General features: G+C 50.3%; 3 protein-coding genes across 6 annotated transcripts; 2 read left to right on the top strand and 1 right to left on the bottom strand.

Annotated features, from left to right (window-relative positions):
- Nucleotides 1–1,626: 1,626 nt before the first annotated feature.
- LOC108121653 (nose resistant to fluoxetine protein 6) lies at nucleotides 1,627–3,898 on the top strand. The gene is made up of 3 exons (XM_017235902.3): nucleotides 1,627–1,887; nucleotides 1,943–3,594; nucleotides 3,668–3,898. The coding sequence occupies exons 1-3, from the start codon at nucleotides 1,683–1,685 to the stop codon at nucleotides 3,800–3,802; spliced, it is 1,992 nt and encodes a 663-aa protein (XP_017091391.2). The 5' UTR covers nucleotides 1,627–1,682; the 3' UTR covers nucleotides 3,803–3,898.
- Nucleotides 3,899–4,391: 493 nt separating this feature from the next.
- On the top strand, nucleotides 4,392–6,051 carry LOC138926726 (cylicin-1-like). Its single transcript, XM_070281840.1, has 2 exons — nucleotides 4,392–4,641; nucleotides 4,694–6,051. Exons 1-2 carry the CDS (start codon nucleotides 4,488–4,490, stop codon nucleotides 5,818–5,820), a joined length of 1,281 nt encoding a protein of 426 aa, XP_070137941.1. The 5' UTR covers nucleotides 4,392–4,487; the 3' UTR covers nucleotides 5,821–6,051.
- A 2,012-nt stretch (nucleotides 6,052–8,063) lies between these two features.
- beta-Spec (spectrin beta chain) lies at nucleotides 8,064–19,696 on the bottom strand. Of its 4 annotated transcripts, none has more exons than XM_017235969.3 (8): nucleotides 19,539–19,696; nucleotides 9,990–16,281; nucleotides 9,735–9,931; nucleotides 9,502–9,670; nucleotides 9,263–9,313; nucleotides 9,017–9,123; nucleotides 8,786–8,952; nucleotides 8,064–8,711 (listed from the first exon to the last, which is right to left on the bottom strand). In XM_017235969.3, the coding sequence occupies exons 2-8, from the start codon at nucleotides 16,036–16,038 to the stop codon at nucleotides 8,525–8,527; spliced, it is 6,927 nt and encodes a 2,308-aa protein (XP_017091458.2). In that variant the 5' UTR covers nucleotides 16,039–16,281; nucleotides 19,539–19,696; the 3' UTR covers nucleotides 8,064–8,524. The 4 variants fall into 4 exon arrangements, with proteins under 4 accessions (XP_017091458.2, XP_017091460.2, XP_017091459.2 ...); XM_017235971.3 differs by having other exon boundaries at nucleotides 19,543–19,682; XM_017235970.3 differs by lacking the exon at nucleotides 19,539–19,696 and adding an exon at nucleotides 18,969–19,079.

Raw genomic sequence — 19,696 nt, 5'->3', positions numbered from 1 at the left:
TGCATAACTCGGCAAATACTCGACAGATCCTAAAATCGTATACCTTCCCGATCTCAGAGCTCAGAGTAGCATCGTTTTCTATCAAAACCCAGCGATAAAATTTTTTACCGAAATTTCGAAATTTTTCCTCAGGATTTTTGCCAAAAATTGGTGAAAATTTTTTCCATTTCAAATTTTTTTAATTTTAGTGCAGATTGAAGGAGAATAGAAGGGTGATTTACAAATGGTATTCCGTTTTGGAATCGGTTACGAAACGCCTGAAATATCCTAAAATAAGTGCCTTAAAAAGTCGGATTTTTGAAAAATAAAAAACCTTCAAAAACCTGATTCCAAATTTTTACTTTTTTTGAAAGAAAAACGTTTGTAACTCGGCCAATCCTCATCAGATCCTGAAATGTTATACCTTCCCGGGCTCAGAATTCCGAGTAGCACCTTTTCCTATCAAAACCCAGCAATAAAATTTTTTACCCAAATTTCGAAATTTTTCCAAGGGGTACCATCAGGATTTTTGACAAAAATTGGTCAAATTTTTTTCCCATTTATATTTTTGAAATTTTGATACAGATTGAAAGAGAATAGAACGGTGATTCACAAATGGTATTCCGTTTTGGAATCGGTTACGAAATGACGGAAATATCCGCTAATTAGTGATTAAAAAATTACGATTTTTAAAACAATAAAAAACCCCAAAAATCTTATACCAATTTTTTAAATTTTTGGATAGGAAAATCTTCACAACTCGGTCAATACTCGACAGATCGTAAAATGTTATACCTTCCCGATATCAGAGCTCAAATTAGCATCGTTTTCTATCATAATCCAGCTAGAAAATTTTTTACCAAAATTTCGAAATTTTTCCAAGGGGTACCATCAGGATTTTTGACAAAAATTGTCAAAATTTTTTTCCCATTTATATTTTTTAAATTTTCATGCAGGTTGAAAGAGAATAAAACTGTGATTCACAAATGGTATTCCGTTTTAGAATCGGTTACGAACTGACTGAAATATCCGCCAATAAGTGCATAATAAATTCAAAATTTTGAAAAATAAAAGAACTTCAAAAACCTGATTCCAATTTTTTAAATTTTTGGAAAGGAAAATCTTCACAACTCGGTCAATACTCGACAGATCGTAAAATGTTATACCTTCCCGATGTCAGAGTTGAGAGTAGCATGGTTTTCAAATCAAAACCCAGTTCTTAAATTTTCGACCCAAATTTTGCAATTTTTTCAAAGGCTAAGTTACAAAAATCTAAAAAAATATGAATCTGTTTTTGGCCATATTTGAACACTTATCTTTTTTGAAACATTCCACTTTGAGATCTGAGCTTGATTTCTCAAGATAGCCTTCTGAGTCCCTAAAACAGCGCCATCTGGAGGCTGAAGCTCGAATATCGTAAGTTTGTGTAATAAGCCCTCGGTCTGATCTAGAAACTTTATACGTTACGGACTTGAACCAAAGTACTGAGTACTTGTCCGGAAGTCGTCTAGCCCCAGTTCTGAAAGGGTAGAATCGAGGCTGACAGGGTAATAAAAACCAGCCAAGAGCATTAAACGATTTCTCGCGGATCACCGCCGTTTCGATGAGAACATCCGGGATCAGGTGGGTCGGTTAGACTTTGGTTGGCCCCGGCCAGATGGGTCGGTCCAGTTGTGCGGCGTCTGTTGCGGAGCTTGGTGGTGATGCCGTCCGGATCCATGTTGCTCAAAATCCTTCTATTAACTCAGATAGTCGCTGTGCTTGGCGATCGGGAGTCTCTGCTCCTCGACCTGGTGGATGCGGTGGTCCAGGAAGCAAGCAATGGAAACGCCACACTGACAACGTGCCAAAAGGAGCTGCTGCTCTTCCACGATGCCCTGGAGAAAGAGACATCCTGGGCAATGAAGGGTAAGTCTTTGAGATATGACAAAGAAGATGTCCTAATAACTCTGATCCCCGGCAGCGCGGGACGCCTCCGGCGAGGGCTTCGGTGACTTTATTATGGGGCACAGCTTGTGGCTGGGCAGTCCGGACACTTGCCGGGCGGCCAGTGAGCCGGTGCTTCTCGATTACACTGAGCGGGATGCCCAGTTGCTGCGCCAAGTGTCGCCCTTTCCCCTGGACTACCAGGTGGCCTACGCCTGGCCCCACTCGCCGTGGCACTTTAAGCCGATCATTAAGGACGAATCCTTGCTACACATCGGCCTATGCTTACCACGAAGCTGCGACTCCCCCGAAGTGGAGAAGCTGCTGAACGGAATCTTGACAGCAGGCCAGACACGCTCCTTTCGGCGCTGGAAGATCCAGCCCAGCTTGGCCGGCGTGAAAAAGCCGGGTCTCAGGAGGGACTTCTTCGCCAGCCGGATGGTTCAGCTGTTTTTGGCTCTGACCGGAGCACAGCTGCTTCTCTGCTTGCTGTCCAGCGCAGGCCTGGGCCGGCACTCGCAGATTCTTGCCTGCTTCGACCTTAGGAGCAACTGGCAGCGCGCCTGGAAGCCCAGCACAGAGGAGAATAGCTGCATCAACGGCCTCCGCGTGGTCACCGCCTTCGCTCTGGTGGGCCTCCACGTGGTCTGGTACAAGGCATTTTCTGGGGACCCCTCGCTGAAGCTTCTAGAGTCCGTGACAGCGATGACGATGCGACACACCTACTGGCCCAGCACGGTGGAGGTCTTCTTTGTGATCAGCGGCTTCCTAACGGTGTCGAACTTCCTGCGCAACGAGAAGCTTCAGCAGGACATCGCCCGCGACGGCTTCAGTGGGAGTAACGTGTGCCGTCTCCTGGGCCAGGTCTTCCGCCGCTTCCTGCGCCTGGCACCTTTGCAGTTTGTAGCTATGCTTTCGGCCTCTGTGGGATCGCTGTACCAGCGGCAAGCTTCCCTGCTGCACGTGACGGTGCCGCACGACGAGATTTGCCAGCAGCACGGATGGCGTAACCTGCTCTTTGTGCAGAACCTATTTCCTGTGGTGGAGCTGTGCGGCTCCTGGACCTGGTCCCTGGCCTGCGACATGCAGCTCTATCTACTGGCGCTACTGCTGCTTTTTCTGCACACCCGCCATCCTCGGGTCGTCAGGGGGCTCGTTGGTCTACTCCTGGCCAGCAGCATACTCTACACGATGGGGATGATGAAGGTGCTGCAGGTGAAACCAAACTTCGAGGAGTTCTACCAGGCGGGAAAGTGGTTCTACATGAGTCCCGTCATCCGCATGCTGTCCTACATAGTGGGCGGGGCCTACGGATATACCCACGCCCTTAAATGGGACACGCCTTTTGCCCTTATGCTGCCCAACTGGTGGTCCAAGCTGACCCTCACCCTGATCCTGGGGTGGCTGCTGCAAAAGGCCTTGGCGGAGCAGCTGCCGGAGGCTTCCATCCTCAGCGCCTTAATGGCATTACTGCGGCTTTTGGTGGCTACCTGGGCCGGTCAACTAATCCTGAGTGGCGAAGGCCGGGAATCCTCGGCGCCCAACCGCTGGATCCTGGCCCTCCTCCAGTCGGAACAGCTACAGCGGATCAGTCGGTTCACCTATGCCATCTATTTGCTGAACCCCGTCATCATCATATGGTTCTACCACTCCTTCACCTCCGCTGTTAACGCCGACAAGTCCTTGTTGGTGAGTTTTTTAAGCTTTGCTCTCCGGCGTCAAGTTCTAGATGAACCCCCTTAATCTCTCCCAAACATTTCAGACCCTCCTGATAGTGGGTCACTGCGGCATTTGCTACTTTCTGTCCATCGGAGTCACCTTGCTGTTCGAGATGCCCTTCAACCGATTATCCAGTCTGCTCACCAGCTCAAGATCACCCAGAACGAAAACCCATTAGTTTTAGAGTTTCAGAATGCTTTGTAAAAATGATTTCTTCTTATAAATATGGTCGATATCGAGCAGTTGGGGAAACAATATACTGAATTCGAACCAATTTTTGTCATTTTTATAACGATTTATATTACAAAAGTCAGGCCAAATAGATTGTGAAATAATTTTGATGCAGATCAAAGGATATTAATGTCCTGATTTCAAAATGACATCCCTTTTTGAAATCCGTTGAGAAATGGCTAAGATATCTATCTTGGTCAAATGTGATCAGATTTAAAAAAAGGGTGTTGAAAACGATATGTAAATTTAATTTCCATTAATCTGCGTGTCTAGGGTCATACTAAATTAGTTATTCAAATTAAAATTCTAATTGACCTTTGCAATATTTTTAAGAAATTTATCTCTATCTCATAAATCATTAAAGAATCAATGAATTTATAAAGATTAAACGTTAAAATGTTTTATAAATGGCTTTCTCAAAAACATATAATATATTTTTTTATATTTAGATTCAAATAAAGTACTATAAAAAAACACAGGGAGCATCTTTGTGCCATCTAGTTGGCTTTGGAAAAGAGAACTGTCATGAAAAGTGCATGGTCATTGACATTTCAAAGTACTGATAGGCCAGTCTAGTTCATCGAAGAAAACTTTTTCATTGCTCCTGAAATTTTTTCATTTTTCTTGAAACTATGGACCCAAATAAGAATAAGAAACCGAAGTACAAGCTTACCGAAAAGAAGCTGGAGGTTATGAATGATGTGGAGTTTGTTCGCAATATTCTCAAGGACATGGACGTGGATGCCGATCCCCAAGCACGTGGAGTTCTTCTTGACCTGGCCTACAGTAAGTATTTTATGCTTTCTAATGACTCCACACTATATAAAATTGTCATTAGCTTTAGCCAGGGATCACCTGGTTGAGGCCGATCGTTATTCCAAAATGGATGGTCGCACAACCATAAGTGTTGAGGACATCAAAATGTCAAAGCAAGTGGAAGTGCCTAAGGTGTACAAACCTCCGCCACCGGACGATGTTTTCTCCATCATAAAGCTTAAGGACATCGATATGGAAAACCAAGTGCCTGTGAAGGAGATGGCCAAAACTCCGCCTCTGGACGATGGGCCGAGTTGCTCCAAGAAAAGTGTTAAGGAGATCAAAATGGGAAAGCATGTGCCTGTGAAGAAGATGGCCAATACTCCGCCACTGGACGATGGACCGAGTTGCTCCAAGAAAAGTGTTAAGGACTTCAAAATGGGAAAGCATGTGCCTGGGAAGAAGATGGCCATTACTCCGCCACTGGACGATGGACCGAGTTGCTCCAAGAAAAGTGTTAAGGACATTAAAATGGGAAAGCCAGATCTTGTGAAGAAGATGGCCAATACTCCGCCACTGGACGATGGACCGAGTTGCTCCAAGAAAAGTGTTAAGGACATTAAATCGGGAAAGCCAGATCTTGTGAAGAAGATGGTCAATACTCCGCCTCTGGACGATGGACCGAGTTGCTCCAAGAAAAGTGTTAAGGACATTAAATCGGGAAAGCCAGATCTTGTGAAGAAGATGGTCAATACTCCGCCTCTGGACGATGGACCGAGTTGCTCCAAGAAAAGTGTTAAGGGCATCAAAATGGGAAAGTCAGATCTTGTGAAGAAGATGGTCAATACTCCGCCTCTGGACGATGGACCGAGTTGCTCCAAGAAAAGTGTTAAGGGCATCAAAATGGGAAAGCATGTGCCTGTGAAGAAGATGGCCATTACTCCGCCACTGGACGATGGGCCGAGTTGCTCCAACAAAAGTCTTAAGAACATCTTTATGAAAAAGCAAGGTCTTGTGAAGAAGATGGCCAATACTCCACCACCGGACGATGGACCGAGTTGCTCCAAAATAAGTTTTAGGGACATCAATATGGAAACGCAAGTGCCTTTGAAGAAGATGGCCAAACTTTCGCCACCGGACGAAGATCCCAAGCCGAACGATGAGCTTCCGAGCACCAGCCAGCATAAAGGACACCACACCGACTCCTAACTATTTGATATTTCCAATCATGTGGCGCCTCGACTGGTCTCAGAGGTGTCATTAATTGAGGACCAATGGAGCTACGAATACCACCATCGAATATGACGGCTCCTTATCCTGTCGTCAATATTTAAAACCTCTCATCATTTTATCAATCAATCAAGATCGACTACTCCCGCACACTTATAGGGACTTTCTTCTGTCCTTTTGCTCCAAATGTAGACAATAAATTACATAAAATAATATAAATGAATTATAAATTCTCGACAAAAAAAAAAAACCCATAAACTTTTATCAACAGATTTCAGAAAGGGATATCATATATATTGGGTCCTATATACCATATGTTGAACGTTGTGCGCTGTTTGGACTACTTGCAAAGCTTATATCTGGGTCTATTCTCATTGGATTTTAGGAATTCCGTTTCCAAATCGGCTAAGAAATGGCCAGAATATTCCCAAATCCAATAATCCCAAATATGGGTTCCAATTTGTCATTTTCGTATTTTGTATAGCGTATATCTCGGCCATTTCTGGACTGATTAAGGAACAGAATACCATTTTCAAATCAGGACATAAATATCCTTCGATCTGTATCAAAAGATTCGCGAAATCCATCAAAAAAAATTCGACTCGATTTTCGCAATTTTTGACAGGGGTAACATCATGATTTTTTGCCAAAATCGGCTTAAATTTTTTTGTTCGATTTTGAAAATGTTTTGATGCAGATCGAAGGATATTGATGTCCTGATTACAAAATGGTATCGCTTTTGGAAATCCATTCAGAAATGACCAAGATATGAGCTTAGAAAAATCCGCCTAGGCGCCCACCTCGAAGCGAAAATTTCTTGAAATTCGTATGGGAGCCAATCTGAAGTACCAGGCGAACAGAAATCAGCAGAAGGTCGACGAATTCAAGCAGTGCAAGCAGTTTCACCACCCCCCTCGCCCTACCTTCGACAGAAAAATTACACAATTGTCCCTTATCCGGCCCCATGGACCTCACACGCCCATGCAAGTTTCTCAGGAGAGATTTTATTGTTAGGACAATAAATAGTTGACCCACCGTCTCCTTATTATGTTTCCTGCATTTTGTATACAATCTACTTCACTGAATGATGATTTTATAATCCTAAATTAGCAGTTTTGTTGCTACATTAAAACAAATATTAAATATATACAGGTCAAGACAAGTGAAGGGTTAACTTTCGTATTTTGCAGAGAAACGGTACTATTGCCAGCTTTAGCCAATCCCAGCCTCCAAAATTGAGATCCATAACGGTGATTTCCACCTAATGATGGCAAAACCAAAGTGGCACACGTTGATTTTCTGCGCGTGTCACGAAATGGGGCTGTCGTGAGCGAAAATGTATGGGGACGGCGGATCGTGCTGAGCTTGCGTGCCAAGTGCCGTTACAAATCACACCTGTTCTCCCATCACTCGTACGACCTAATTTGTCTACCTTTCCCCCTCTAATAATGATGGGTAGCAGCATCCCATTCCCCCCCATGGAGTATGATGCTGTGATCCCAATTCCATAAGGGTCAATGGGGGGGTAGAGTGCCGCCACAGAGGGGTTTCTCCCTTTCTCACACCTGGTTAATGCAGAAAGAACTGCTTGGACTGCTTGTACTGCTTGAATTCGGCCACCTTCTGCTGATTTCTGTTCGCCTGGTACTTCAGATTGGCTCCCATACGAATTTCAAGAAATTTTCGCTTCGAGGTGGGCGCTAAGGCGGATCTTTCTAAGCTCATATCTTGGGCATTTCGAAACGGATTTCCAAAAGCGATACCATTTTGTAATCAGGACATCAATATCCTTCGATCTGCATCAAAATATTTAAAAAATCAAACAAAAAAATTTGGGGCGATTTTCGCAAAAAATCATGATGTTACCCCTGTCAAAAATTGCGAAAATCGAATCGATTTTCGAATGATCGATTTCGCGAATTTTTTGATACAGATCGAAGGACACAGAAGTCCTGATTCAGAAATGGTATTCTGTTCCTTAATCGGTCCGGAAATGGCCAAGATATACGCTATATACAAAACACGAAATTGAAAAATCGGAACCCATATTTGGGAATAATAAACGCCATATTTCACCCAAATATTTTATATTCAAGTTCAAGTCAAAAAGGAGCTCGCTCCCAAGTACCCATCTAGGGTACTTCTAGGTACGTAGGACAAGAATGTGGAGTCCAGGAGCCCAGAATCTGAAAACCCACCCATAAATTCTTTGGAAAGGTGTGTACTTTAAAGGAATATTTCGTTTATTTATCGAATACATTGAAATGCATACACGAGTTCTTTCCTCAAACATTTTGTTTGTTTTTTGTATTTTTTTGTTGTTTTGTTTTATCATTATATTACCTTGTATTTGTTTAAATAAATAAGATACATACGTTTAATCATAATAGCAGTATTTATCGTGCAAATTTGATAAGCATAATAATAATTGTTTACGTTTTGCTCGTTTCTTGCAAGTTTTTGTAGCTTTTGTTTTTTTCTTTTTTACTTCTCATTACGAAATAAGTTTTAAATATATGAAAAAAAATATATATATTTCTTGCGTCCTCCTTATCTTTGTTGTATAATTTGTCGTTTTTGCATTTTTTTTTTTTGTTTGTTTTTTTTTTTTAATTAGCTGCTCTTGCTTATGTGTGTGTGGGGGGCAGGGTGTGTGTTTAAGAGAGTGTCCTCTAGCATTAGTTTACTTTTTCTTTAAAGTAAAAAACGATCTGCGCTTTGGTTCGTCCTTTTGTGAGGTGGCGGGCAGAGTCTGGGACCTGCTGGCGGCCACCGCTGCCGAATCGCTCTGTGCCTTCAGGCTGGACACCCACTGGGACATCTCGGTGTCGTCATGGGCCTGCAGTAAGAACTCTGCGCCATTGGAGAGCCTGTAAGGTGGATAAATTAATATAAACCCCCTCCAGGATAAACGCCAGGTGCTCTTGCGGGGGGTAGTACTCACTTGACTCGCAGCACATGCTTCTTCTTGGTGTAGTCATTGGCAATTTCAATGGTGGCACCCTGCAGATCATAGCTGGGCTCCCCGCGGAAGGTCAATTCGGGATTACTCTTGTAACCCTTCTGATCTTTGAAGAACGAAATGCGTCCAGCCCGGGCAGCCATATAAACCTAAAGGAACGAAAAGGAACAGAATTATTTCTAGCTGGAGGTCTGGTGGTTGGGTCTTCCTTACCTTATCCCAGGATCGGTTGGAGGCCTTTTTGGTGGTCGAGTCCCATTCGTGCTTCCGTGTCACATAGCCCTCCTGGCCTTCGCCAGCAGATGGTGTAGCTCCTCGTTCTGGGAACACCCAAAAAACAATTATTAGACTAGATGTCCCACCAAGCAAGAAACTCATAAAATTTAACGCAAAAATTCAACTAAATCGGCTAACTTCGAATGCTACTAAGCGGTAGAGGCTGAGGCCCTGTGGTTATACCTGTTTGGATCTCGACAACGCGCTCGAATTCAATGGCCGTGTCTTTCGCGGCTTCACGGTTCAAGTGGTTAGTAATCCGTCGCGATTGGCGATCATGGTTAGAGATTGTTTTTTAGTAAGCATGAATGAATGACAGAACATTTAAAGATAAGTTTATATTTCTTTCGGGGATTAGGGTATGGATATGGGTATGACTATGGCAACAGCCGGAAAGGAGTACATCTACTACTAGTGCTTACCGGAATCGTCGTGCGAACCGGCAACATCCACGTCGTCGCGTCGCTCAGCCTCTCGTTTGGCCTGTTCCGCCGCCTCCGAGACGGCCTTGGCCTCCTGCTCCTCCTTGATCCTCTGTCGTTCAGCCTCCTCCGCCAGCTCCTGGCGCCTCTTCATTTCCTTAAGCTCAAACTGCAAGCAAGCGGAAGAAATGATTAGCCAAGGGTTCTCGTCGAGATCCTGCAAGGTCACTTACTGTTGTCAAACGCTCAAGAGCACTGAAGCGCTCCTCCTGGGCGGCGGCGGACTTCTCGAAGGCCTCGTGCTTCTTTATCAGGTTCTCCACCTCGTCGATGGTGTGGCCCAGCTCCGAGGAGAGAAGGTAGGGTTCCTGGGCGATCAGCCAGGCCTCGGCCACGGCAGCGTCTCGGGCGAATTGGTAAACCTCCAGGACTAAACGGATAATCAGTTAGGATACGGTATAGACTACGCAACGGTATCGGATACTCACTCAGCTGGAGATTCTCCCAGCGCTCCTCCCAGCGGCGGAGCAGAGCTTGGCGGCTGTTGCTCAGCTGCAGGAGTCGGTCCTTAATATCAGCGGAGGCGTAGTGGTTGCGGGTGAGCAGCTCCTTGCCCAGCGAAATGCAAGCCTCGAAGTTGTCCGCCCGGGTGTCGATCTCGGCCTTCAGGCTCTGGTGGTTGTTCATCAGCAGCTCCACGCCGGAGACGTCGCGCGGCTTCTCGGAGGTGTTCATCTGGCGGACGAGGTCCTCCATCCAGATCATCAGGATGCGCACCATGTTGAAGAAGCGGAAGAGGTCGCCGGTATCGGCCAGCTTCTGTTTGCGGGCGTCGCACATCGCCTGCAGGTTCTCCCAGGCGTGCAGGACCTCCTTTTCGCGGTTGGTGATCTCCTTAGCCTTGTCGCCGGCATAGGCGTCCTGCAGCTTGGCGGACTCGTCCTGGATCTGCTGCACCTGGGAGTAGAGTGTGGTCAGGTCCTGCTGGAAGTTGTGGTGCTTGCGCTGCAGCGTCGAAACGGAGCCGGCATCGCGGCCCAGCTCGTCGGAGACGCCGTGCTGCTTCTCCAGGATGCGGCCCAGCACATCCTTGCAGTCGTGGAAGAACTTGTGCAGCTCCCGCGATGCGGCCAGCATCTGGGTGCGGGTCTCGATCAGCTCGAGCAGATCCTGCCACGACTCGTTCAGGTTGTCCTTCCACTCGGCGATCGTGGCCGAGTCGGAGTGTCCGGCCTGGATGAGGTTGTCGGCGATGCCGTTGACCTTTGCTACCCGCTCGCCGCCCACGGCCTCCGTGTCCCGGGCGAACTCGTTGAAGCGCTCGGACAGCAGGGTGACGTGGTCGAAGTCCTGGCCCAGCTCCTGGGAGCCGGCCACCACCTCGCGGTCGGTGATCCACTGCTCCAGGTCGTCCACCTCCCGGCTGAGCATGAACAGCTGGAGGGCCTCGTTGAGGCGCGCCCTGCGCTCGCCAGCCAGATCCTTGAGTCCGGCATAGAGCTTGTCCAGCTGCGATTGCTTGACGGCCACCGCGTCGCCGGAGGAGATGTCGTCGCCGTTGAACTGGCGCGCCACCTCGCCCAGCTGGCGGATGGTGTTGGCGTAGTCCTCGACGGACTGCTCCAGGTTCTCGTGCTTCTTCATCAGGTTCTGGGCGCTGATCTCGTCCTTGCCGCGGTCCTCGACCATCATGTACAGCTCCAGCTCGCTCATCCAGGACTCGGCCTCCTGGGCGTCGAAGAAGTACTGCTGCACCTTCTCCGACTCGAGCAGGTGCTTGCGCCGGTTCTCGATGGCGTCCTTCAGCTCCTGCCACTTCTGGGTGAGGTCGCTGATCAGGGCCTCGAACTTCTTGGCGTCCTCGTGGCCCTCGTCGATCAGCTTGCGGCCGTTGTTGCAGATGGCGTTGATGCGCGGCTCGTGGTTGTCGATCTCGGTGGCCAGCGACTGGTTCTTCTTCTTGAGGACGTGCACGTTGAAGAGGGAGTTGCCGTAGTCGGAGGAGTTGGCCACCGGCAGCTTCTCGTCGATCCAGAGCTTCTCGTCCTCGACGTCGCGGCAGAACTGGAAGGCCTCCTTCTTCTTCTCCAGCGCCTTCTGGCGCTCCAGCAGCGGAGCCTTGATCTTCTCGAAGCGCTCCAGCACGGCGGTCTTCTTCACCACGATCGGCTCGATCTTCTCCTCGGGCACCGTCTTCTGCAAGTATTCGGTCTGCTTGTCGATCTCCTCCACCTGGCGCGCCTTCACCGCCATCTGGGTCTGGATGACCTGCTGCTTCTGCATCAGGATGTTCACCGAGGTGAGATCGTTGGCCGTGTCGCCGCTGACGATCTGCTTCTCCAGGTCGGTGATGTAGGAGTCGATGTCGTCGCAGGTCTGCTGGACGAGCACCTCGCGGTTGGCGTCGAACAGCATGGCGCCCTTCTCCTTGGTGTGCACCTCCAGGTCGTCGAACTGCTTGGCCAGCTCCTTCAGCTTTGGCTCGATCACGTCCTTGAACTCGGGCTTCTCCTTGGACAGCTCCTGGGCGGACTTCTCGGCCTCGTACAGGCGCTCCTTGTTGGCGGCTATCTCGGCCTCGAACGCCTGGTGGCGCGTCCACTTCGAGTGGATGGTCTTGGCGCTCCTGTAGCTCTCGTCCTGGGACGTGGCATACTTCTCCTGCACCCACTCGGCCAGCTCCTCCAGATCCTGCAGGAACTCGTGCAGCTTCACCTGATTCTTCAGCTTCTCGTGCTGCTCCAGGGCCCTCTGCCGGTTGTCGTCCCGCCGTCCGGTGATGTTCTCAGCCCGCTTGCCGATCTTGTCCGCATCGAAGTGGTCCTTCTCCACGAGGGTGTCGGCCACTTGGAGCAGCGTGTTGATCTTGTCGTCGTTGGCCTCCATGGTAGTGAGGAAGGCCTCGTGGCGCTTCAGCTGGTTCTCGGCCTGCTCCAGGTTGACCGGGGTGTCGTCCTTGCTGAGGAAGTGCTCCTGCTGGCTGAGCAGCACCTCTGTCTGGCGGGCGTCGCGGTTGAAGAGCTGCTGGTCGAGGCTCTGCGACAGCAGCACCTGCCTGTTCTCCCACATCTGGTGCAGCTCCTCCCAGCCGTCCTTGAGGGCGTTCAGGCGCTCCCGCAGGAACATGTACTGCGGATCGTCGGAGGTGTTGCCCTCGGAAGTCAGTCGCTCGCCGTACTCCATCATGTTCTTGTAGTCCTCGGTGTAGTTGTCGATCTCCTCGCGGATGGACTGGTGCTGGTTGAGCAGCTTCTCGGCCTCCGGCAGCGATGTGGGGGTGTCCTCCGAGGCGACGTCCGTCTGGGTCTTGGTCAGCCAGGTCTGGAAGTGGTCCAGGTCGCGCAGGAAGCGGTGCAGGTCGCCGGCCTCCTCCAGTTTCGAGTCGCGCTCCTTGAGCATCTGGGTAAGCTGCTCCCAGATCAGCTCGATCTGGGCGATACGCTCGCGGATCAGCTGGGCCTCCTCCGGGTGCTCGTCCTCGATGCTGTTCGCCTCTCGCTCCAGGCTGGACAGCTTAGCCTGAATGGCGGCCAGGTCGCGGTCCATGCCGCTCAGACGGCGCTGCAGGGTCATGACTCCGGTAAGGTCCATCTCCAGGCTGTCGGTCTCGGTCAGGATGCGCTTCTTGTCCTCGATCCACGAGATGGTTTCGCGGCACTCGATGTAGAAGGTCTGGACGCCGTGGGCGGACTTCAGGTCGTCCATCTTGGCCTCGGCCTTCTCGCGCAGCGCCGACCACTCCTGGTTGAGGTGGTTCTGCCGCTCCAGGATCTCGTCCGAGTTGGGGTGCTCCACATGGAGGAGCTGGCGGGCCAGCTGGTTGACAACGGCCACCCTGGAGGCGTTGGCATTCATCTCCTTGTCGAAGCCCTCGAAGCGGTGCTTCATGATCTCCACGTCCTCGATGTCCTTGCCCGGCGTCATCGTGTCCAGCATCTTGGTCTTCTCCTTGATCCACTGCTCCACGCCGTCGGCCTCGGACATCAGCTTGTAGAGGCTGAGGGCGTCCAGCAGGCGCTGCTTGCGGAGCTTGGCCAGCTCGGTGAGCTCCTTGTACCGGCTGTCGATCGCCTCCAGACGCTTGTCCACGTTCGTCTTCTCCGCCTCGTTCAGCTTCAGGGTCTCGGCCTGCTTGTGCAGGGCGTCGATCACCTCGGCGTAGTTCTTCAGCTCATCGGCCACGTCCTTGTGCTTCTTCAGCAGCGACTGCACGTTGGCCTCGTCCCGGCCGACATCCTCGCTGGAAACGATGCGCAGCGTGTCCAGCATCCAGTTGTCCACGTCGTCGGCATCGGCGAACAGCTGGAAGTACTCGACGGCGTTTTCGAGGCGCTGGCGCCTGTACTTGGTGAGGTCCAGCAGGTGGTCCCACTTGGACAGGATCTCCTTCAAGCGGTCCTTGATGCGATCGGCACCGAAGTGGCCTTCGGTGATCAGCTCGGCGCCCACCTTGGCCACGTTCTGCAGCTGGGGATCGTGCGAGGTGATCTCCGACTCGAGGGCCTTGTGCTTGCTGAGCAGCAGGTTGACGGTGGTCAGGTCGTGACCGATCTCGTCGGTCGACACGATCTGCTCCTTCTCCTTGATCCAGTTCTCCTCGTCGGCGGTGTCCCAGTAGAACTGCCACAGCTTGCGGCTCTCCTCCAGGCGGCTCCTACGCTCCACGGCCAGACGCACCAGCTCGGCGTAGGCGTCCTCCAGCTGCTGGACGCGGGAGACGATGATCTCCGGGTCGCAGGGCTTGTAGGACTCGGGGTCGTCGCTGAGGAACTTCTGCGAGTTCTGGACCACCACCTTGACGCGCTCGCCCAGGATGTTGATGTCCGCCTCGACCAGGGAGTGCTTCTGCAGCAGATCCTCGACGCCCATCAGGTGCTTGCCGTAGTCGTCGGTCATGAGCAGCTGCTTGATCTCCTCCATGTTGTCCAGGATGTAGAGCATCTCCTGGAAGTTCTGCTGCAGCTGCAGGGAGATCTCCAGGCGCATGCGTCGCGCCCGGAGCAGCTCCAGAAGGTATGTCCACAGGCGCATCACGTTGTCCTTGCGCAGGAGAATCCTCTTGACGTCGTGGTACCTCTCGGACTCCAGCTCATCGCAGACGGCCACCACCGCCTGGACGCGCTCCTCGTACGCGAAGATGTCTGTCTCGATGGCCTCGTGCTTCTTGGCGGCGGCCTCCACGGCAGCCAGGTCGAAGCCAAAGTTGTCCTGGCTGACGAGGCGCTGGTTCTCGGACAGCCAGGTCTCTCGCATGGATGCCTTGCGGTCGAAACGGGCGGCCAGCTGCTCCAGCTTCTCCTGCCGGATGAGCTCCTCGCGCAGCGCCAGCTCGCGCTCGTGCTCGGCCTTCTCGAGGCGCTCCCAGGCCTTGTTGATGTCGGAGATCATCTTGCCCTCCTTGGGGGTGTAGGGCTTCTGGTTGTTGGCCCGCATCTTCGACTGCAGGGTGAAGAGCAGCACCTCCAGGTTGCCCTTCTCCACGAACTTGGGCGGCTTCTCGATCGTCCTGTAGTTGGAGAACTGGGCCAGCTGGCCCTGGACTCCGGCCAGGGAGTTCTCGAACTCGCGCTCGCCCAAAGACTGAATGGTGGTCTCGATCCACTTGAGCAGGTCGCTGGTGAAGTGCTCGTAGTCCTGGATCATCTTGTCGTTCTCCATGGCGATGCCGACCACCTTGCCGATCCTCTTGCCCTGGACCGTCTCCTGCTTGAGCTTGCTGAAGTAGTGGTAGTAGGTGACCACGTAGGTGATGATTGACTTCTCGTCGGGGTGCTCCACGAAGACGTCCTCGGCATCGAGCAGCTTGGCCAGGCCCAGCTTGTCCTCGGCCACGTCGAAGGCGTTGTTCAGGTTGTGGATGGCGTTCGTCTTCGACAGCTTCTCGAACTGGACCAGGTCCGGACGGTGTTTGTGGATGATGGCGTTGAAGGCCAGGCCGTCGCGCCACGAGGTGGTGAAGTTGCGCACGTTCACGTTTTGGTAGCCGGCGGTCTTCATCTGGCACCACAGCAGCAGGGCGTCCTTGGCCGACTTGGTCTCCTTGTTGTCGACCTCCTCGATGGTGATGTCCTGGATCTGGAAGCGCAGGATGATGGTCCAAATCAGGCCCAGATTGAGGGAAGCATTGCCGTCGACGATGTCGTGGGAGCCGATATTCTCCAGATGGACGCGCTGCTCCCTCAGAAACTGCAGCGCCTTGTCCACATTCTCCAGGCAGTGGATCCTCATCTTTCCCTTGGTGGGCTTCGGCAGCCTCTCGCCGGAGAGCACCTCCAGCAGCTTAATTAGATGCTTGCCATCCCGCATATCCACATAGAGATCGGCGATCCGGCAGTTCACCCGGCACAGGTGCGAGTTCACCCACTTGGTGAAGGTCTTTTTCTGGACGCTCTCACGCTCCTCGGCCAGGGCCTTGATCCTGGAGCGTTCGAACAGCCGGGAGCTGGAATTGCCCCCGTCGTACTCGTACTCATCGATGTACTCGTTACCGGGACCCTGGCTGGGATCCCAGCGAACAATCGAGATGTCCGTCGTCATGGTTTGGTTCTGATGATAGCTTCTACAGTTTCCACAGTGCTTTCGTTTGTGGCTTCGGGTGTATCCTAGTGTTTTGTTCTAGTGTTCTAGTATATAGAATGAGGTATCTATATTCGTGTCCTTCGGAGCTCGCCTCTCCGCCTCTCTCTCTCTCGTTTCGTTCGGGTTCGTATTGCTTCTTTCCTGCGTGTTCAGTGTATCCCTTGAGTCCAAACCGAATGTGTTGCCTTTAGAAGAGAATCACTGAAAAGCGGTGGGAAAAAATCGGTTAGATAATTAGGCGAATGATTCACTTTGCGAGTGGGGGACTGTGCCTGGAGGGGATGGCGTCACCACTGACTCTGCCCTGTCCCCGGTCCGATCACAATTGTGGCTTACTTAAACCGATTACATCACGCCCAACAGCCGCTAATAAACAAAGCCCCCAGACCGGGGGGGAGGTTGCTCTTTTTGTGCCATTTTTTTTTGTCCTCCACTTCCCCCCAGAGCGACAAATCCGTGAAATTGCAGGAAGTTCAATTCACAAAAACCATCGACACAAAAAAAAACCGGCATATTAAATAGCCGACACTGTACTACGATGACTGTAGCGGTCATATCACTAGTATTAGTTCATTGAAGTGGGTGGAACTATAGTAGAAGAGAGTTGAGTGGCTCCTCCCCCCACTGGATCTTGTTATGAAAGATCTCAGTTACTGGAAGGCAACTATCTATTCCCCTTGGAGGGAGCTCCTTCCTTTGTTTAACCTATTTTTATGGCCGCACTTGTAACCAGCCCCACGGAGATAGCTGCCTCTTTTATGGGCTTGTTTTTTCTTCACAGCCCCACTCGGCTGGCGATTTGAAATTATGACCTATTCACACGAGCTATTCGACCCTTGAGTCTCAGGTCCCTTCAGATACAGATTCTCATTCACACCTGCCGGAGGTTTTGGCACCTTGGCGAGTACTTAGCAGCACTTTCTCCACCGGCACACTCGGCACTGGGCTCTGGGCTTTCACCAGCGCTGCACTCATCCAGCGGGCCTGGGGCCTAGGTCACTATAACGCTGGCTGTATAACAGTGGGGGCCAGCTTGTGGGCCAATGTCCTTTGACCTTTAGTCCCCATTTTCGGCAGGCACTCCCCAGAGAGGTATCGGAAAAGAAGGTCAAACCTGAGAGGGAGTCCTCACCGGGCCGAGCTGCTGGCACTCCAAAGCTCTGACCAGCACCGCTGATTTCATTCGCACTAATCCCAACCAGCCAGCTAGCCACAACAACAACAACAACACACCTCACTGTGAATTGTTAAAACAAACAAGCAGCAAAATCAGCACACAACCTCATAGATACACACAAACACGACTACAAACACGCACCGGAGGCAGAGCTCTCGAGCTGGAGATGGGGGACAGCAGCTTCTATCTATTACGTAATATTTTTAATAAAATGAAAACGAAGCTTGGAACTGGCTGCATGCCGGGGGAGAGAGCGAGACCGAGCAAAAACAAAAGCGGCCACGCACTATACAAGCAAGCGAGAGCAGGGCGTACTATGTATCTGAGAATGCGAGTATCTGAGTATCTGAGTATCTGAAGGTGGTGCAGTCGGTGAGAGCGAAAGAGAAACTGTGGCGTGCGATGGGGATGGGGATGCGAGTCAGTCAGGGTTGTTTTTCCAACTCGAACTGCATAACTTCGACTCCGATTCAGAGTTCTCGGCTTGAGATCCGAGCTAGCGAATTCTGATTTTTCGAATGGCACACTTTTCATCGAGGGCCGATGATGATCATGATGATGATGTTGTGGGTCGGAAAATATGTAGGTGTGTGGGGGAGAAGCATGTTGTGCGATGAACTCATAATTCGAGTGGGGGGGTGGGGGGCCAGAGAGCTGGTTAAGAAGAGAGAGCGTGCGGGGCGTGGAGTCTCCAGTACGTGCCGTGCCGTAGTTGTAGTTGCGGTTGGGCAATTGAGAGTTCAATTAAGCAGGCCAAGAGTTCAACTCGAGTTGGAAACTTAATGCCGAGCGTAGCTAGTGGCCAGGGGCGTAGGCCGGATCCCCCCTTTCGAGCAGTTAATTACCTGACGACCCACCACCACCACCAAAGTCAAACTTTGGAAACGTAATTAGTTTTTTTTTTGGAGAAAAACCTGTTTTCCTTTTTTTTAGTTCCAAATTGGTGCGTTCGACACTTCTGATTGTTTCTTTTCTAGCAGTGTATAGATGTGTGTGTGTGTGTAGTGTTGCGTACTTGTCATAAACAATACGATCCACTAAATATACAAACAAACACAACAACAAACACAAACAAACTATGCGGCACTTGTGCGGCAGGGAATGAAAGTGGAACTGGGACTGCCACTGCCACTGCGACTCTGGGCTCTAAAATTTTCACCCTGCAGAGTGCATTATTGCTTTTCTTTTTTTCTTTCTTTTTTTTTTTTCGCTCTCATCCACTCCGCATGAAAAACTTCAACTCGTGACCTCTCCAAAGGGGCTGGCCGAGGGGGCGGAGTGCTTCCTATTTTTACATGGCGTGTGTGATTGTGATGGTGCTTATGCCTGTGACTTTGCCTGTGACTGTGCCTGTGGTGAGGCACGTAACTGTATTTAAGCCAAATGCATATGATGATGGGTGTATCTATGAGGAAGAAGAGAGCGCGCCCGCCGTCATAAACACACACACACACACATGGACACTAGCACTCAGGTTGGTCTGCCCCTGTGTGGGTAAGAGTGTATCTCCGATTAGGTTTTCGGTTTTCAGTTTTTCGTTTTTTTTTCGCTTTTTTTATCACCAACCGAACTGACGCAAATGTTACTTAAGGCTTTCTTGGCGGCAGAGATACTTTCGGCAGAGCGGATGAGATACAAAATAGGATCGTATCTCTGGGATGCACTGTTTGTTTTGATTTGTTTTTATTATTTTTTTTTTTTGGTGAATTACTTCTCTTGGCTTTTGGTTCTGGGCGCTGGTCAACGTAAAAAAAAAAACAGACACACAAAAATAAAACAAATGCGGCGGCACACACGTTCGATTGGGAGTAGTTTTTAGTAATGAGTGTAACAGCCCAGCATAGCCGAGACGAGCCGAGTTGAGCCACACCACTGACACACACACACACCAACACCAACACACAAATACGCACTACGCGCTCTCACCAAAAACACAGAATGATGTCATCAACGGCAGAGGCAGCAGAGTCAGCAGAGCCGTTGCCGAGAAGACGGTGGCGACGGCGGCAAAATATGAAACATTGAGACAATTTTAATCGATGATGTTTTTCCTTTACGCATATTATCTACACATCATATATATATCACTCCACTGGGCAGCGAATTTCCGAGATAGATGTTCCCCACCATTCTGAGATACATTTGCACTCTCATCCGCTCTTATGCTGCTTCTTCGTTGCCCCTCCTGAGTTTTTTTTTAGTACCAGATACACTTGGGCGTTGGTTGCCGATTTCACAAGCGTTTTTTCGCGAACTGGGGGGCATTGCACATCGCACTTACCTACTGGATAATTTTGGTTCTCCGCTCGCCCCAATCGATTCATAAAACACAGTTAATTTCATAGATTTAGCACGTTAGTCGAAAGGCTTCGGTCTGGCGGATCTACTGCTTGCGAGAATGGAAAATGTGTATTCAAAACACGACGGTGTAGTGTGACC

The sequence above is a fragment of the Drosophila bipectinata genome, chromosome XL (assembly GCF_030179905.1).
Source record: "Drosophila bipectinata strain 14024-0381.07 chromosome XL, DbipHiC1v2, whole genome shotgun sequence".
NCBI classification, from domain to species: domain Eukaryota; kingdom Metazoa; phylum Arthropoda; class Insecta; order Diptera; family Drosophilidae; genus Drosophila; species Drosophila bipectinata.
The sequence above is the reverse complement of the archived record's forward strand: the minus strand, read 5'-3'. Positions and strand labels throughout refer to the sequence as shown.